Source organism: Lissotriton helveticus, chromosome 8 (genome assembly GCF_964261635.1).
Source record: "Lissotriton helveticus chromosome 8, aLisHel1.1, whole genome shotgun sequence".
In the NCBI taxonomy this organism is placed as follows: Eukaryota; Metazoa; Chordata; class Amphibia; order Caudata; family Salamandridae; genus Lissotriton; species Lissotriton helveticus.
This window is the reverse complement of record NC_136069.1, coordinates 904,290,993-904,310,647: the sequence shown is the minus strand read 5'-3', so window position 1 is coordinate 904,310,647 and position 19,655 is coordinate 904,290,993. Positions and strand designations below refer to the sequence as shown.

Genomic DNA, 19,655 nt, shown 5'->3' with positions numbered 1-19,655 from the left:
GTCGCCCTGGCCGCGGCGCCACACCTCTCCCACAAGATAGATAGAATCACACTAATTACCATTGTAGGCAAGGGTTTTGGTGGGGATTACTCCTTTTGACAAAACCTGTGGGTAGAAGATTTGTACTGTGATCATCCTTGCTAGACCATCCTAGGAGGACCTGGCCGATTTAGGTATCTGCCAGGCTGTAGTAATGAAAATAAATCAATAACAAATACACAGATACATATAAAAATATGCATACCTAGAGGGGTTTTGATCAGACCTCTGGTGCTGTTGCTCTGTTCGAGGATCATTCTCGCTCGCATTCCAGCCATTTCAAAACACAGTATAGGACAATGGGTCAGGTCGCTTAACCCATTGCTCCATTTCCCCGTGTGTGGTGGATTATTCGCCTGATCGCATGTACATCTCTATCTGAAAATGAGTTCACTTCAGAGCCATGGCTGCTGGGCCAGTTCTTTATTTTATCCATTTGTAGAGCGTACCCCATATCCCCTGTTAGTGCTGACAGGCACCTCACTTGCTGCTAAATACTCCAGGGAACTGTTTCAAGGTCATTAACTCCCTTACTGTTCCGATAACAACTTATACCGCTGATTTCTCACAGTCATTCTGTGATAAAAGTTCGAATTTTTTTGCCTCTAAGATTAGAGACATATATCTGGCTCTTGGAGTTGCCAATGTAGGACAGTCCAAGTCTCCGACTGTTGCAATGGAGGAAGTGGCTTCCTCTGATACTTTCCCCAGGCTACTCACCTTTCCATTACTAGCGCCTGAGGATACGGACAGATTGCTCGAAGGCATTAAGTCTGGTTCTCCCCGTGATCCATGCCCCCTTAAGATATTAAAACGCTGCCGAGACGTAATCATTCCACATCTTACTGCTGTTTTGAATGTGGCTATCCCTGAGGGACAGTATCCTTTGTCCTGGAAGACGGCAGTGGTAAAACCTCTGTTAAAGAAGCCTTCCCTTGATCCTGCGGAGCTTAAGAATTATCGTCCGATTTCGCTGCCCCCGGTCCCGGCCAAGATCCTCGAAAGGCATCTTAATTTCCATCTCTCCTCTTATCTTAGTGACCATCAAGTGCTGGATGATTCACAACACAGCTTTAGAAGCCTGCATAGCACGGAAACGGCTCTTACGGTGGTATTTAATAACATCCGCATGCAGGTGAATGCAGGTCACACCACCCTGCTAATTCTTCTCGACCTCACAGCAGCATTCGATACCCTGTCCCCCTTGAGGCTAGTTGAGCGCCTCAGGGAGATAGGGGTCGGGGGCTCAGCCTTGGGGCTTCTGGCTTCTTTTCTCAACGATCGGACTCAGATGGTTAGCATTGGGCCTTTTTTCCCTGCCCCTAAGATCATGGTGTGTGGCGTCCCTCAGGGCTCTTCCCGGAGTCTGACGCTTTTTAATATCCATGTGGCCCCGCTTGCCAAAGTGGTGAGATCGTTTGGGTTGGAAGTATTATCCTAGGCAGATGATACTCAAATCATGGTGTCCATTACCCATAATATTAGAGATTCGGCTTCTAATTTTAGGCTCTGCATGGAAGCAGTCGCTTTTTGGATGAGTACTAATTTTCTCAAATTAAATGGGGCGAAGACTGAGGTATTGATTTTTGGCAGCAGATCGGATATCTGGTCCAGCGACTGGTGGCAGAGTCTCTGGGCGTTTGTCCCTGCCCTGTCCCATTTGGAAAATATCTTGGTGGACAATTCTCTCACCATGAGTAGGCAGGTGAGCAGGACAGTTTCCACCTGTTTCGGGATCATTAGAACTCTAAAGAAAATAGCACACTACCTTTCGTCTGACTCCCGTAAGCAGATAGTGGTCGCCCTTGTGACGTCCAGATTGGACTACTGTAATGCCATTTATCTGGGCATCAACAGAGGTCTGATTCAACGGCTGCAGTTAGTGCAGAACGCTGGGGCCAGGCTGGTGATGAATCTGCCTAAATTTAATTCCATCTCTACTTCTCTTAGGGCGTTACATTGGCTCCCCATTGATGGTAGGATTCTCTTTAAAACCTTATGCTTAGTTCAAAAGGCCTTCTTTGGTACTGGTCCAGAGGGCATCAAGACAATATTACATCGATATATTCCCTCTTGGAAGCTTAGGTCAGCAGACAAGAATTTGCTCATAGTGCCAAGGTTCAGCAAGGACAGGTGGGGAGGCCGGGCCTTCTTTACGGTTGCCGCCAAACTCTGGAACTCCCTTCCCGATGATCAAAAATCAATCAAAACAATCAAAATCAACAATCAAAACACAATCCAAGGAACAACCCCAACCGCTCAACACTAGGTGTGAGGCACCCTCCTGTGAAGACTTCGCTGCTTTCTTCATCCAAAAAACTGACAAAATAAAAAGCGATCTCCTCATTGACGTAAGCCTCTACTCCAAACCCCAACGCCTAGCACCCACTGAACCAAAAAACAATGCTACATGGTCAACCTTCGGCACATACTCGGAAGAAGAAATTGGCAAACTGCTCAGCACCCTGAAACCATCCAATCACCTCACGGACCCCCTCCCTGCCTCCGCAGTAAAAGTCTTTACCCCTTTGCTTCTCCCTCTCTGGACTAAAATTATCAACAGCTCTCTCCAACAAGGAAGCATACCTGTCTCTCTCAAAATTGGACAGGTCACACCTCTACTAAAGAAACCTACAGCCGACCCCTCTGATCTTAACAATTATCGTCCCATCACCAATATTCCTACTCTCGCCAAACTATTGGAAAAATGCGCACAACTACAATTGACTAAACACATTGAGCAATTCCATCTCCTCAATGCCCACCAGTCAGGCTTCCGAGCAGGACACAGCACAGAGACTGCTATGACTCACATAATCGACGACGCACTTCAAATGCTAGACCAAAACGACACCTGCCTCCTCATCCTTCTAGATCTCTCTTCAGCATTCGACACCGTTAAACATGAGAATCTACTAGAACTACTAAATACAAGAATGGGTTTATCTGGAACTGTTCTCAAGTGGTTCACTTCCTTTCTTCACAACAGGTCGCAGAAATTCAAGAGCAACAACCTGATGTCCTCGCCAATAACTGTAACGCTAGGCGTCCCCCAAGGATCCTCCCTATCCCCAACTTTGTTCAACCTAGTCATGGAACCTCTCACCTCCTTGCTACAAGCATCGAACGTAAACTTTCACATGTACGCCGATTACACTCCGCTATATCTCAAGTTACAATCCCCCAAAGACATCTTACGTCTGAACTCAACGATCAGGAGCACCCAATCTTGGCTGGCTGATAACCACCTCAAACTAAACGCTATGAAGACTGAGTTCCTTCTGATCTCACCTCCCACGAAAATATCTACCACACAAACATGGCTTAAGCACCTAACAGCACTCAATGTCCAACCGACCATAGTGGATTCAGCAAAATCTTTAGGCATAACACTTGACACCAACCTCAACATGCAGCAACATATCAGCAAGGCAACAAAGGGAGCGAACTTCCAGATCAATACTCTGAGGAAACTTAAACCCTACCTCCCAGCCAAAGACTTCCAAACAGCAGTACAATCGCTAGTCATCCCACGTATTGAATACGGCAGCACCGCCCTCTGCGGACTCCCCCTAACTACTACCGCACCACTAAGAGCTTCGCTGAATGCTGCAGCGAGACTCATCACTGGATCAAAAAAGCACTCCCACATTACCCCTGACTTGAAATCCCTGAACTGGCTGCCTTTTGAAGCCAGAATACAGCTGAAAATCGCCTGCATGACACACAAGGCGGTACACCTAAACTCACCCGGCTACCTCGCTCAGAAACTGACAATCTCTGGGGGAACTAGAAACACGAGAGGCACAAACACTCTTCTGCTGAAACCTCGAAGATTCCGGAAGGAAAAAACTTACAAGCGCTCCTTCTCAGGATTGGCGCCTAGGATTTGGAACTCACTCCCTCCCGAAACCAGGCTTATCTCTTCCACTACACTCTTCAAAAAAGAAGTAAAAGCTATCCTCATGGCTAAATACACTTGATCTACCATCTCGAACTCTGTCAACACCTTGCACCGATCTGTTTTGCATGCTTGACTCATTTACTTATTTGTATGAGTTGTTTTATTACTCACGTGATGGCTTGCAGCCACCTATTTGTACTATGTGATCTATTGATTTATTGTTTGACTATGTTCCCTCATGTACCCCTCTATGTAAAGCGCTCTGATATCTGTGAAGATCTTGTTTGCGCTATATAAAACTTTGAAATAAATAAATCTCTGGTCTTCTCTCACATTTGCTGTTCCGCAAAGCTCTGAAGACATGGCTTTTTACTCAGTCTGCAGCTTAACATTCTTCAGCCTACTCCATGCATTGTCCGTTTTTAGCACCTTGATGCCCTTGGGCTAAGTTTGCGCTTTATAAGACCCAGTTTCATTCATTCATTCATTCATTCATCTGTATTGCGCCACATCCAACTAGGTCACTGTTTTTAAACTGCACAACAATCTTGGAATGGTATTGTCTATAGTTTACCAATGTTTTTCATTCGAAGCTGGCCAACATGTTTTTTCTAAAAGTGTACCTGATACCTTAGGTTTGTGCTTGCAGAAGGGCGTTTCGTGCTGTGGGGCAGAGCTGCAGTGAGGCAAGTTGCCAAGCCGAATAAGGGCTGCTGTTGTGCCGGCTGCATAGTGCAGGAATAGAAACTGCCAGTGTGGTGACGGCTAGTGCCGGGGTGTTAGCGTGATCAGCTGCTCAGTAACAGAGAAGCTGATCAGCCCCACAGCCGCTGACTGCACTAGGCACCCACAGCCCTGGTGGTGTTTGGAGCCAGCCTCGTTAGGCCTGTGCAGCATGTGCCCTCGGGATCGCAGTTTACCTGTTCCGCCTTTTCCCCTGTTTCCGCTTGCGGCTGCTGTCATCGGCCTGCTGCTCCAGGTGTGAGGATAATGGAGTGCGGCGCAGAGCATAAACAGTGCATGGGGAAAGGAGTAGGAGTCCCCCCACACCAGTGTTCTGTTGATGCTCTAGCCACCTCTTATCTTTGCCCAATTGAAAGGGCTCGGTGAGTGTTGGGGGGCAAGGCAATTACAGTTTGCTGCTGCGCTGCTTGAACCACTATAGCACTTTGGTACCAGGGTTTCGGGGGTGGAGGGGGGGGCTAGCTGGGTATTTCAGAGCTATGTACTTCACCAGCCTCGGTGGGTAGGCTGTTGCTACCGCCCGGGTTGTGCACGCAGGTGTACAAACCGCTCAGCTCCCCCTTCTAATCCCGGTCACAGACTTTTACTGTCTGCCTCATTATGTACCTTCTCGATACAGAAAGCTCAGTTTAGGACAAAAACCTTCGGCAACTACTCTCTAATTACTTGAGTATTTGGCGTTTGTATTCCCAAGTGGGCAAGTGCTTGTACCTTCTTGACGTTCCCAACTGAGGACGATACAGGTTCACCTGCAATACTGTAGCGGGTGGTGCACTCATGCCTCTGGTTTTTGGGTTTCTGCTCTGGACCTGTGCTCAGTGTCTCTTTGTGGTGGTCTCTAAATTTGGGTTGGCATCCTTGACGATCATTAAAATGGGGTTGATCAATTGCAGTGGATGTGAAGCCGGTGCCAGTGCAGCTTGCCAGCCCTACTTGTGTGCAAGGGACCAATCTGTGGTGTACTTAAGCCATAATAAACTGGAAAAGATATGGAACCCCCAATCCTCAACTGCCATATTAATGTCTTAACAAGATCGGCTGAGATGCAATGTAATTTCTTCAAGCAAGGTAAATGTGATTGTGAGGTGGTGCACGATACGAGCCCAACCGAGTGGATTCCTTTCCTGCCGCATGAAGACGAAGACAGGGTCCCTGGTAGTCCGGTAACAGAGACTCTTTTCCCCGCCCCACAGCGCGATCACAGTGACCCGGAAGCCGATCGTCCCGGGAGAATCAGCACGCCAAGCCCGGACCAATCAGGAAGCAGCATAGCAGGTCACGAGTGGCAGGAACCCTCAGCGCGCCAGCTGGAAGGAGCAACGAGGAAGACGCCGACAGTAACCAGGACACCGCGACATGTGGGGAGCCGCCCGAGGAGACTACACCCGAGAGCCCAGAGGAACCTGACATCTGGACAGAAGACTGGGGGAGCCCGGGGGACACGCAGGAGCCGCCACAACTCAGGAGAGTTGTGGCTAACACTGGTACGTGAACGGGTACCGCGGGAACAGTGTGGGAGGGGTGGGAGGAGGTTATAGAACTAAAGGGAGCACCAATAGAATTTGTTATGTTTATGGCCTTCTCACATCCCTGTAGTCTAAATTGTTCCCGTTGCATGTTCAACCGTGACAAATGCCTATAGCGCTGCACTCGCCTACCCCAACCGCTTTCTACCAACCCCAAACAACTTTTTCACCGGCCCTAGCAAGTATCTATATACCAAAACAACCCCCCCCCCCTCTCTTTCCTTGACTCACGACTTCACACGGTGTGGTGACGGTAATAACCTAAGAAAAGCAGGATATGGGCAGTGACCCCTGTTTTCTTTTCATTTTGAGCTAAACCCCTGGGAAGCCACAATCCACGAGAGGACGAGGCGATCTATGGAATACCTGACAACCCCTTGTGAAGAAATATCAGCCAAGGAGAACCATCATTCCTACGCCCTAAGACTATTTTTTCAGAGACTCTATTTTTTTTATCCTGCTACAGGTTTGTTTTACATCAATAAAAACGCTACAATATTCAACCCCTACAGCCTCCTCGCTTCTGTTTCCGACCACCCCTCCGACAGTGATTCTGTTGGAATTCCCATAAAGACAAGAATCTTAGATCACCATTATTTATGTTAATAAGGAAATTTGTATCAACACGTTTTTTGCTGCAAAGGATGGAAAGACATGAGACAAAAACCTCACTAAGACAAGTTTGTAAATACAAGTATTGATTTGGAGGCTCAGAAAAGTATGGATTTAGATCGACCGTTTGGTTTATAGGACGGATTTTCAGTGATTGTAATTCAGACAAAACAGAACCAATGGGAAATTTTCATTTTAGTAAACGTTTATTGCATACAGAGATTAAATCCAATTTGTCCGAATTTCTAGAAAGCTTGGAAGCAAAGTCAGTATTGAATTGTTGTATGATATATAATATTCCAGAGGCAGATTTTCCTACCTGGAGTAATTTAATTTGAATGTTATTGGTAACTGGTTGAGCAGGAGTAGCCTAATAAGTTTGAATGGTCGATCAAACCTTGATAATCCCGCAGGTGTCACTTTTAGGTTTGGTTCTCAGTCCCATCCAATTGAATATGTTTTTGTCCTCTGCGATAAGTTTAGGTTGTTTTAAGGATTTTAAGATATAACACCATGAAGGGGGTTTTAATATCAAGGGAAACAGTTTTAACTGAAAAAATATTACATTTACTTATGGACTTTCCTCGTAGAGTAAGCTCCCGACTGGGCCCAAAACAGTTGCAAGGACTCAGTGAGTTTCAAATTATTTCTTCACCTGGTGCTAATTTTAATACTTTCATAATAAACTAAATTGTTTTGTATCCTTAAAGGACTTCAAGTATAGATGCCTTCGTTCCTTTTTTAATGCTAAGGGGTAACACTAGGAATAATTATGCAACCAAACTTTTAAGAGGATGGTTTGATGAAGAGTTTAAGTAGCACAAAAAAGAGTTCAGTGAAAAACTGCCTATTCATAGGACTCGCCAGTTGGACAGGCCTGACACTGACGTCAGAGAGTTGCAAAGAGAATATAAGACCCTGATTAAAATTTAAAGTAAGTCTTTATGATTATAAAATGGTGCAAAATGCTAGAGGTCATACATGCTGGGGATAAGAGAAGGTTTTGAGGGTTGGTGACTAATATAGCAGATATGCCCTCACATGATTGCCGAAGAAGATTGGGTGTTACATGTCAAAACAAAATATATGGCCCGACCTCTGTAAATGATCAGTAATATGACTCTATAGCTGACCCAGAGACTCCTGTGATATTTTTTAAAGAACCGATCCAGAATAAAATAGCTTGGTATAGGTTAAGTAGGGCCACTGGACTAGATAACAATCCAACAGTTGTACTAAATACTAATATTGATTGGTGCGCAGAGAATCTGAAATATCTGTATCAATGCATAGCTATAATGCAAATCGTTTCATAGACCTGAAGGGGCTCCTCTATTAAAGAAAGGAGATTGTAGAATTACAGCAAATTGTAGGCTAATCAGTCTTTTGGATTTGGCAGCTAATATATTTCATAAAATATTGTTCAGAAGGCTAGAAGAACGGGTCTTAGAAAACACACTCCTCTCTATAGAACAAGATGGCTTTTGGGCAGGACATTTCACAACAGCTTGTTGTTTTACACTATGGGCTTTAATTAAAAAATCCATTGAAATAAATCAAAGATTGTGCAGTTGTTTTGTGAACTTTCGCATGGCCTTTGATACGGTGAATATGGGAATATTGTGGGATAAATTGCATACTTGGAATGCCCCGAGGGAATGGTTTTCCCTGACACAGGTGTTGCATACAGCAATTTGGGCTCAGATGAAGATGGATCGGTCGGAGAAGACTTTAAAAAAAATGAGAATTAATAACTGCTTTCGGCAAGGGTGTGCGTTAGTCTTGATCCTTTTTAGCCTGTATGTAGCTGATCTCCCCACAAGTCTGAATGAAACAAATTCTTTTTCCCCAAAAATGAGAGCAATTCATATTTACTGTTCGATACATGCGGACAACCTCGTCAATCTAGATTATGCCTTGAGAGGTATCCAGAAGAAATCGGTTGCACTGACCTCATACTGTGCATTAAATCATTTGAGAACTAATTTAGATCAGACAGAGGTCCTAATTTTTGGAAAGAAGTACCCAGTTTCAATTGTTATTTTAATAATACGAAATATATAAGTATTTGGGGGTTGTACTTCAATGCCAAGTTGAATTTAAATAAACATCTGCAGGACATACGTTCTAGGACATTATTATAGGTGGGCTCCCTGGTGAAGTTTAATGGTATGTATGGTGGCCTGTCACACCACTTTTAAATGCCTTTTTGCACAGCATCTCTCCTTTAGCACTTTACAGGTCTGAATTATTATGTATAGATAAAAGGGATATTTTCAACCCATGTGAAAATCTGTGTATAAAATGAGTTTTAAATCTCCCAAAGGTGTCTATGGTACAGGGTATTGGATGTGAAGTAAATTTGATTGCTTGGCATATATGATAAAAATACAGCTTATAATTTGTTTTACAAATCGAACTCTGTTGGATAGCCCTGAAAGGATAGCACAGGTGTGTTGGAGTGAAGTCCAACTTAGTGAACTGATGGGCTCTGAGTCTCACGAGGAATGTGCTATAACTAAAAGATCATATTTTATCTGCAGAGGCTTTGGCTACTTGGGAGCCCTTCCCACATAAAAATGTACTTAGGGAAGCTGCCTGGATTCTGACTTTTCAGAAAGCTAAGGAGTACTTATCTCAGAAACCCTCAATCCAAATGAGTTTCTTCCTTGGGTAGTGCAAATATGAACCCACATCTCTATTATTTGCCGAACCCTTTATTTCTTTTAGAACTTTTAAACATTAGAATAGGCCTTAAACTTTTCAAGGCTATTCCCATTTTGTCTGGAAACAATAGAGAAGATTAGGGATACTGTAGATGCACTTTGCAAAGGAAATTTACTATATTCATGTACTAATTGATTTAAGACCATTGTTTTTAAAATATTGTGCATTGTCTCGCCTTGCAATTGATGTCTTAATGAGTATTCACTTCTTAGATGTAATTGTGGGTTTGGGGTGCTTTTTACGATATCTGAGAAAAATTAATGGTCATGAATTCATATTTTACATAGCTTCTAATGCACTTGTTTTCATGTAACTTCATGTTTTTAACCAGTGTTTGATCTCTCTCGAAGAAATTTTGGGTTTAGAATGATTTCTATGTTCTTTGAGATATACGGACAATTATGACTTAAATCCCACATATGGATGTTTAATTGTAGGTTAGTAAAGAATGTGGTGTTGATTTGTATCAGTTTTAAGAGCTAATGTCCAAATTAACTTATGTTTAAACGTGAAACGTAACCGTGGAGGCCATGTTGGAAGTTTATAAGAATAATACACTTGGTACAATATCATTGTAAAACAGCTGACTGCTGCTATGTTTAATGTCATTTTTTTTATTGCAATCATACCATTTAGGCAGAGGATCTTTTCTTTTTTTGTACTTTTGTAGAGCATTTGCGTTTGTTTAATTGTGCATGGTGTGCAGATGAATGCAAGTATGAGTGAGATGATGAATGAATACACAAGTGCAAGGGTTAGTGTCAGAGTGCATTTAGGATGACATTGAGTGCCTAAACTTACCAATCACTGAAGTTACTTCATTGCAAGCCAAACTTTTAGGTCAAACCAATGCTTGTTAATTGTTTTGGATAGCTATTGTGAAAATACCCTGCTACCATAATCCTTTATTTTTAATTGTTGGCTTTATATGTTTGGATTTCAGAAAAAAAGATTCTACTGTAATTGTTTATTTGATTTGTTTTACAGGTAAAGAAAGACATTGAGGAAAAAGGACTATGGAAAGTTCCTACAAAATATAACGAAGAGGGGTTTTATGATATACCATATAATTTCATTAAAGAAGCAGAAAACCACTGTTTGTTAAACACCCCAATTCCAATAAAATCCCCTATGAAGCTCATCCATGGCATGAAGGATGAAGATGTGCCTTGGCATGTTTCTATGCAAATAGCCGAACGTGTTCTCAGCCCTGATGTGGATGTTCTACTTCGTAAAAATGGTCAACATCGTTTGAGTGAAAAGGATGACATCAAGCTTCTTGTTTACACTATTGACGATTTAATTGACAAGCTGACAACACTTGGGTGAATCTGAGAGTACAGGCTGTATGATCAAGCACCTGATAGCTAACTCGGAAACAATACGTTGTAGGAGACTAAAGCTTTATTTTTTTGTTTCCTGACCTCTCTTACCAATACCTATATATTGGTGTTTCCTTATTGCATGTTTGCACAAAGACAGGAACCGCGAAGTAATGGCTGCTGGTCATTTAAAAACAGACATGAGGATGTGTCCTCTCTTGACCCTACTGTGTTTTATGCCTCATACCAAACACCTCAGCACTCTTGTGCCAATTACACAATTTACCCCATTTTGTTATTTGCTTAAAATTGATAGCACCCTTTAGGATTCTCTTGCATCCAATGATAAACACTGTGCTTTTTAGAACACTCAAAATCTGTAAAGGTCAGAGTTGTTTTAAGGTTGTGTACCTCATGCGTCTTTTGTTAGATATGAATCTAGGTGTAGGTGTTTTCATTCTGTCAGACTTGTTTGGAAATTATAGATTGCTGTCCAGTTGCAATTTGATGTCTTTAAAAAATGTCGTTGGTATTAAACTCGACCAATAGCTGTTGTAATAAAGACTTGCAGAGTTTTTTTATGAGACAGTTATCCATACTGCAGCAATTTTGTAAGGAAATGAGGAAATAATACTTAAATTGTTTATTAACATATTAATTAAGGCATTAACAAATCCATTAGTAACCTTTAAATAAAAGTTGAGAAAACTGATTTTGCGCGTTTTTTGCTACTTATGGAATAAAAGTGCAACCAACTGATTTTCTTTTCACTTTTGAAAAGTGTGAAAACAAAAGTGTATTAATCGCTTCTTAAGTACACGCTTCAAAAATAGTGTGTAATTAATTAGGGTCATGTTTGCCCTGGAGCAACTAGCAAGTACCATATATCCATCCCCCTATTATAGAAGCATGTGTCTCTATCTTTTGTTATTGCCAATGCAACCCGTGTCTTTAACATTTTGCTGGTCTAGAAGCAAATACTGTGGCATTAAACGGACCTCATTTTGTCGCTGCTTTTTCATAAAATAAACTCTGCATTGGACTGATCGACGTCTAGACCATTCCTTCACTAGGGAAACATTTACCTGGGACAGCAAGGAGAGCGTAATGGACAATATTGAGGCTCCGTGAAAGTAACCAGTCTTCAGTGCCCATTGCAATAATTAATCATAGATGTTGACACATCTGTGGTTGATAATGAATGTGCAAGCATCAAACTGCTTCAGACGTAATCTTGACTTCTCTGACTATTGGTACTATTTTGCTTCTGAATTGTTGTGGTGAATTTGTATTTTCTTGCAGACTGCAAACACTGCAGAACTACCTGTTGCTGAGGGCTGCTGACGCTTGACCTTGACACTCATTGCTCTTTCCATGCCCTCTTGTGCCTCTCCGTGAACCTTCTCTCATCTTGAAGTCACTCATTGACTGAGAGGAGATGGCACAGGGGACTACTTTATGATTCTAGAAAAGGTTCCAAGTCTGAACTTCCATTAAATGGAAATATTCAAAAGGGCCATTCAGAATAGAGAGAAAACAGTCCTCCCTCCCAAATTGGCATCTCTAACAATGACCAACAGTAGGCATTCTACAATGTTTGTTTATGTGATGAATGATATCAGAAGGGGGTCTGGAGAACTAATGTGATATCATTCACCAGATGTTCCCTTTAAGGGCAACACAGTTGTTTGGACCCGGTAAGACTAGGCACAAAATTTGCTCACCCTTTACATATTTAATGATCAGCCGTGGCCTGTGCAAGTAAGAGTGGTGAGTACGGGTTGGGGGGGAGGGGATTTGGCAGACGACCACGAGGGAAAGATAAATAAATAATGTATTTTCCCTTTTCATCATCCATCGAAATACCCCCTCCCACCCGACCCCTTGCACGGGCTGCGGCTGTTAATGATACTAGTGTTTCTCTTTACTGTTGGAAACATGAGCTTCTATTATTTCCTAAATCCATTCCTCATTGTTCCATGAAGGAGGCCTTCGCTTCGTCGAGGTGAGGGTTTCCATTCATGTTATTTCTGTTTGCATTTCCTCCCTGTGTACCCATTGTAAAAATTAAATGTAAATTCAATTCCTATGCTTTTCTGAACTTCTACGCTGTATCTGCACACTTATTAGCTACTGCAGTCGTTGATATAACTATTGATGTAAACATCCATTTTGTTACTAAAACGTGATTTTCTATGTTCTCAGCTCCATATTTTGATGAATTTCTTTTAGAAGAGATTTCTCTGCATCTTGTTAAGTAGTTATGAAAAACACACAGGGTGTGAAGAGGTTTGCATTAATTTACCAGAATGCATTAGATTATACCGTATCCATGTACTGTAATTCTACTTCTCACATATAGCAATATCTTCTGTTGTTGATTGTTTTGCATAATATGTCTTGAACATTATGATATTCCCATCAATTTGGACTTGTTTCCCTAATGATCTCACAATATTTAGTAAACTATATCTATATATATATTCTACTGCCAGTTGCCAGGAGGTAGATATAGTTGGGTTAGCTTTCTATAGATAGAGCGTTTTTAGTTTGCTAACAACTTTGACCCCGTTTTACGAATCTCCACAAAACTTACATTAAAAACGTTCATCCACTTCAGCTCCTTCCTGAAAAGTTTCGGGGTAATCCGTCAAGCGGGGCCAAGATAAAAAAAAAAAGGAGGGTCCCAAAACGCAAAATCTCCATGCATTTTCCATATCCTTCTTTAAGGCAGATTTTTAGCAAAAACTGCTTAACGGAATTACACCAAATTTGTTAAGAAGCTAGATCTTGGTTGGCAGCTTGTGCTTTTTGTGAGTTGGTGTAAATCCGTTTAATAGTTTTTGAGATATTAAGGGTAAAAAAGTATTGTATATTTTGGCAGTTGTGCCCGCAAGCTTCCCGCGAGAGTGCAATTCAAAAATGGAGCCCTGTGATTGGACGAGATGCCCATTTTACCCGTGAGCCTTCCTGTGAATCTCACAAGTGCTCTGATTGGCTGGCTGTTGGAATGTTCGAAATTAAATGTCCACCATTACTCTTTACAGTGAAAAATTGGAGGAGCTGTGGAAATTAAGTAAGAAAGCTATATAAAGGGGCAGCAGAAAGGCTTGCTGTCCCCCTAAATTTAGAGAGGAGGTGTCTAAGGAATAACTACTGTGAAGATAATAAATGTATATTGTATTTAACTAATTTTTACAATGTCGCGGATCTCGCTGGATCATGAATAGTAAAAAGGAGTAGATGAGTTCTCAGCAGAGTCTATTAATAATAATACAAATTGTTGTCTTTGTGTTTGAGAGAAGTGTGTAAGAGATAAGTACTGTGATGATTAGAAAGTTACATCTTATTTTTTTTAAATGTTGCAATCTCACAAGACTCTCGCAGGATTGTGTAACATAGGAAGGAGTATGTGATGTTTGAATACACTCTGCTTTGCACACTTGTTACTGTATGAAGGAGTCTTACTGGAGATGTTTATCAGAATCTACTATTTATGCTCATTGGTTTAAGAAGAGTTGTGAGTTGAGTAAAGGCCCATTCAAACACCCTATTATGCACGCCCATTGTCAGAGAAGAGATCTAAAAGGAGAGCCCAGTCCCAGCCCGCACCCTACTACGCACACCTATCATTACAGAGGGAGGTCTCAACAGAGAGGCTATTCCCTCCACACACCCTACTACGCACACCTGTCACCTGAGAGGGAGGTCTGAAAAGAGCTGGCAGAAACCTCCCCATACCTTACTACACACTGTTCATTACAGAGTGAAGTCTTACCAGAGAGGGCAGTCCCTCCCCAAACCCTACTACACACCCACCTGTCATCTGAAACAGAGATCTGAAAGGAGAGTACAGTCCCTCTCCACACCCTACTACGCACACCTATGATCAGAGAGAGAGGTCTGAAAGGAGAGGCCAGTCCCTGTCCACACCCTACTACGCACACCCATCATTACAGAGTGAAGTCTCACCAGAGAGTCCAGTCCCTCCCCACACTGTACTGTGCACACCTGACATCTGAGAAAGGGGTCTAAAAGGAGAGCCCAGTCCCGCCCCACACCTGACTACGCACACCTATCATTACAGAGAAAGGTCTGTGCAGAGAGGTTAGTCCTGCCTCACACCATACTATGCACACCCTTCATCTGAGAGGTCTAAAAGAAGAGGCCAGTCCCTCCACACGCTTTACTATGCAGACCCATCATCTGAAATAGGTCTGAAAGGAGAAGGCCATGCTTTCCATGCCCTACTATGCACACCATCTGAAAGAATTGGGCAGTCCCCACACCCTACTGCACACGCCCATCATTTCAGAGACAGGTCTGAATAGTAAGGGCTGTCCCTTCCCATGCCCTACTGTACACATCATCTGAAAAGATAGGGAAGTCCCTCTCCACACGCTGCTACACACACACACCTGTCATCACCGACACCGGTCTGAGAGGAGAGGCCAGTCCCTCTACACACCCTATTATGCACATCCATCATTACAAAGGGAGAGGTCTCACCAGAAAAGCCAGTCCCTCCCCACACCATAAAATGCACTTGCATCATTTGAGAGAGGTCTGAAAGGAGAGGCCAGTCCCTTCATACACCGTACTTTGCACACCTGTCATCTGAGAGAGCGGTCTGAAAGGAGAGGCTAGTCCCTCCCCACTCCCTACTACACACAATGTCTGAAAGGCTAGGGCAGTCCCTCTCCACACCCTACTACACGCACCCGTCATCTTGGATATCAATAGAAAAGGAGAGGCCAGTCCTTCTCCACACCCTGCTATGCACATCCATCATTACAGAGAGAGAGGTCTCACCAAGAGGCCAGTCCCTCACCACACCATATTATGCACACATGTTATCTGAGAGATAAGTCTGAAAGGAGGGGCCAGTCCCTACACACACCCTGCTTTGCACACCCATCATCTAAGAGGTCTGTAAGGAGAGAGCAGTCTCTCACACCCTTCTATGCTCACATGTCATCTGAGAGCGAGGTCTGAAAGGAGAGAGCAGTGGTGTAGAGTAGCCTAGAGGTCAGTTGCGAAGAGTTCAGTATTGTATAGTGCAGTGGCGAGAGTCCATTGGCCTAGAGTGTAGTGGCGTAGAGTTGAGAGTTGCAGAGTAGACTGCTGTAGAGAGCAGTGGTGTACAGTGGAGTGGTGTAGTTTAGAATAGAGTGAGTGGAGTGCAGTGGCGTAGAGCATAATGGTGCATAGTGGCATAGCGTACCACAGTGTACAGTAGTGTTGCTGATTAGAGCATAGTGTCATAGAGTGCACTGGTGCAGAGTAGTTGGTGTAGAGTGCATTGGTTTTGAGTAAAGTGGTGTAGGGTACATTGGTGTAGAATGCAGTGGTTTATAGTAGAGTGGTGTAGGATAGAGTGGTGCAGAGTGGAATGGAGTGCAGTTGGGTAGAGAAGAGCGGTTCAGAGTAGAGTGAAGTGGCATAGAGTGAAGTGGTGTAGAGTGAAGTGGTGCAGATTAGAGCAAAATGGCATCGACTGGAATGGTGTAGAGTGCAGTGGTGTATAGTAGAGTAGAGTGCATTCGCATAGAGTAGAGTGGTGCAGAGCAGAATAGAGAGGTTAGAGTGGAGTGTAGTATCATAGAGTTCAGTGGTGCACAGTAGATTAGAGTAACGTAGAGTGCAGTGGCATAGAGTAAGTAGTGTAGAGTTTAGTGGCATAGAGTGCATTGGCATGCAGTGGCGTGGAGTGGTGCGGTAGCAATGAGTGTAGTGTTGCACAATGGAGTGTCGAAGAATGCATTGGTGCAGAGTAAAGTGCATTGGGAGCAGCGGTGTAGAGTACAGAGTAGAATCTAATGCCAGATTTCAGTGGCATATAGTGCAATGGAAATGAGTAAAGTGGCATACAGTGAAGTGGCATAGAGTGTATTGGTTTTGAGTACAGTGTGTAGAGTATATTGACGTAGAATGCAGTAGTTTAAAGTGCAGTGGCATAGAGTAGAGCGGTGAAGCGTTGAGTGGGGTGGTGCACAGTAGATTACAGTAGAGTTGAGTGGCATAGAGAAGACTTTCAGAGAAGAGTGAAGTTGCATAGAGTAGAGTGCAGTGGTCCAGAGTCGATTAGAATGGATTGGCATAGAGTGGAGTGATTCAGAGTAGAATTTGTTGAGTGCAGTGACGTACAGTGCATTGGTTTATAATGCAGTAGAGTGGTCTAGAGTGGAGTTTAGTAGTGCAGAGTAGAGTGTTGTAGAGTAGAGTGATGCAGAGTAAAATGGCATAGCGACCAGTGGCATAGAGTGCAATGGTGTTGAATGCAGTGGTGTAGAATAGATTGTTTCAGAGTATAGTGATGTACAGTGCAGTGGCATAGAGTGTATTGGTTTTGAGTAAAGTGCAGTGGAATGCATTGACATAAAGTGGGGTAGTGCAAAGTGGGGTGGCATTGAGCGCAGTAGAGTCATGCAGACTAGAGTGCAGTGACATAGAATGCAGTGGTGCTGAATAGAGTGGCAAACATTTCTGTGGCAGAGAGTGCAGTGTAGTGTTGCATTTGCATACAGTGCAGCAGCGTAGAGTGTATTGGTTTTGAGTAAAGAGTCGTAGTGTGCAGTGGCATGGAGTGGTGTATAGTGCATTGGTGTAGTGTGCAGTGGTGCAGAGTTCAGTGGTGCAGTGTTAAGTGGCATGGAAGGCAGTGGTGTAGAGTAGAATGGCATAGAGTGCAAAGGTGTTGAGTATAGTGGCATACAGTGCGGTGGTATCGAGTGTAATGGTTTTGAGTAAAGTGGTGTAGAGTGTATTGACGTAGAGTGCAGTATGGTAAAGTCCAGTGGCGAAGTGAAGAGCAGTGAAGAGTTGAGTGTGGTGGTGCAGGGTAGATTAGTGTCGTTGAGTGGAATAGAGTTGCGTGGACTACAATGGCATAGACTGTTTCAGAGTAGAGTGCAGTGTAGTAGAGTGCAGGGGTACTGAGTAGATTAGAGTGGCTTAGAATAGATTGGCATAGAGTGAAGTGGTTCAGAGTAGAGTTTAGTAGAGTGCAGTGATGTGCAGTAGAGTGGTGCAGAGTAGAATGCAGCAGCATAGAGTGCAGTTGTGCTGAGAAGAGTTCAGTGTCAGCGTGCAGTGTTGCACAGTGGAGTGTCGCAGAGGTGTAGAGTAGAGGGCATTGGTGTAGGGTGCAGTGGCATAGAGTAGAGTGGTGCAGAGTAAAATGGCAAAGAGACCAGTGGCATAGAGTTCAGTGACATAGAGTGCAATGGTGTTGAGTACAGAGTGCAGTGGTGTAGAGTATAGTGTTGCAGAGTAGAGTATAGTGATGTACAGTGCAGTGGCATAGAGTGTATTGGCTTTGAGTAAAGTGGTGTAGAGTGCATTGACAGAGTGCAGTGGTGTAGAGTAGAGCTGTGAAGGGTAGAGTGGGGTAGCGCAGGATAGATTACAGTGGCTTAGAGTGGAATGGCGTAAAGTGGAATAGAGTGGCATAGAGTAGAGTACAGTGTAGTAGAGTTCAGTGGTGCAGAGTAGATTTGAGTAGCTTAGGGGCATATGTATGAAAATCCCTCTTTGAGATTCTCAAATAGCGATTTTTTAGAAATCGCTGTTTGAGAATTGCAAATAGGGATGTATGTAAAAAATCGTAATTTTTTTGCGATTTCTTAAAATTCCTTAATTGCGATTAGCAAATTGCGATTCGCAATTAAGGAATACTTTCCCATTCATTTCTATGGGCCCGGAGGCCCATAGGAATAAATGGGAAGTTATTCTCAATTTGCGATTCGCAATTTGAGAATCGCAAATTGAGAATAATTTCAAGGGTGCAAGGGTCAAAACAACATACTGTGTAGTAAGGGTCCAAGGGATATTTTAAGACCTGCCCGGGTTACAATCCCCTAATAACAGTATTCATAACAAAGAAACCCAGGGGTCTAACATAGAAGATATCAAGAAACCTCAAGATAAAGAGCTAACGTGCCTGCCTAGGTGCCTTGAAAGCCAAAGACCAAAATAGTCAAATTATCAGAGTAGGACAGATATCACAGAACACAGGACCAACAGTGAAAGTGAGTGAAACCCAAGGGTGTCTCTCGGATTCCCATCAAACTCTTGTAATGATCAATATTATCACCTTCCCATAGGCGGAGTTGGGTTCCGACCCTCAGTCACTCCTAGGCCATGTGATCAAGATGAAGAAAGCCTGGGACCACTATCCCTGTAGGCTGAAACATGTTGGCCCACAAGCTGTTATTTGTTTCAAACCGCGTTTTTTGCAACTGTTCTTGTTTTTAATTAGGAAAAGGGCAAGCTTAATAAAATTTCTCTTTTTTTGACCCTGTCTCCTATTTTAACTCACCATTTATTATTATTTCTTTGCACTGCACTTATTCTCATCTCCATCTTGATCACATGGCCTAGGAGTGACTGAGGGTCGGAACCCAACTCCGCCTAGGGGAAGGGCATTTGGTCTCAATGATCTAGAGACACAGCCTCCCTGTTGGATAACCAAGTGATAATATTGATCATTACAAGAGTTTGATGGGAATCCAAGAGACACCCTTGGGTTTCACTCACTTTCACTGTTGGTCCTGTGTTCTGTGATATCTGTCCTACTCTGATAATTTGACTATTTTGGTCTTTGGCTTTCAAGGCACCTAGGCAGGCACGTTAGCTCTTTATCTTGAGGTTTCTTGATATCCTCTATGTTAGACCCCTGGGTTTCTTTGTTATGAAGAAAAGGGTGCAAGGGTGTCATAAGGACACCCTGATGCACCCCTGAAATTTACATAAGTGCGCATATGGCGCACATACATGCCC

At 43.2% G+C, this 19,655-nt stretch overlaps 1 protein-coding gene across 1 annotated transcript in view; it reads left to right on the top strand.

Annotated features, from left to right (window-relative positions):
* The window catches only part of ABHD10 (abhydrolase domain containing 10, depalmitoylase), a 173,066-nt gene extending 161,480 nt beyond the window's left edge, over positions 1 to 11,586 (top strand). The window contains exon 5 of the mRNA XM_078657708.1: positions 10,540 to 11,586. Within this exon, the coding sequence (XP_078513834.1) occupies positions 10,540 to 10,881 (342 nt within the window). The 3' untranslated portion in view covers positions 10,882 to 11,586. The remainder of the gene's footprint in view (positions 1 to 10,539) is intronic.
* The last annotated feature ends 8,069 nt before the right edge of the window (positions 11,587 to 19,655 follow it).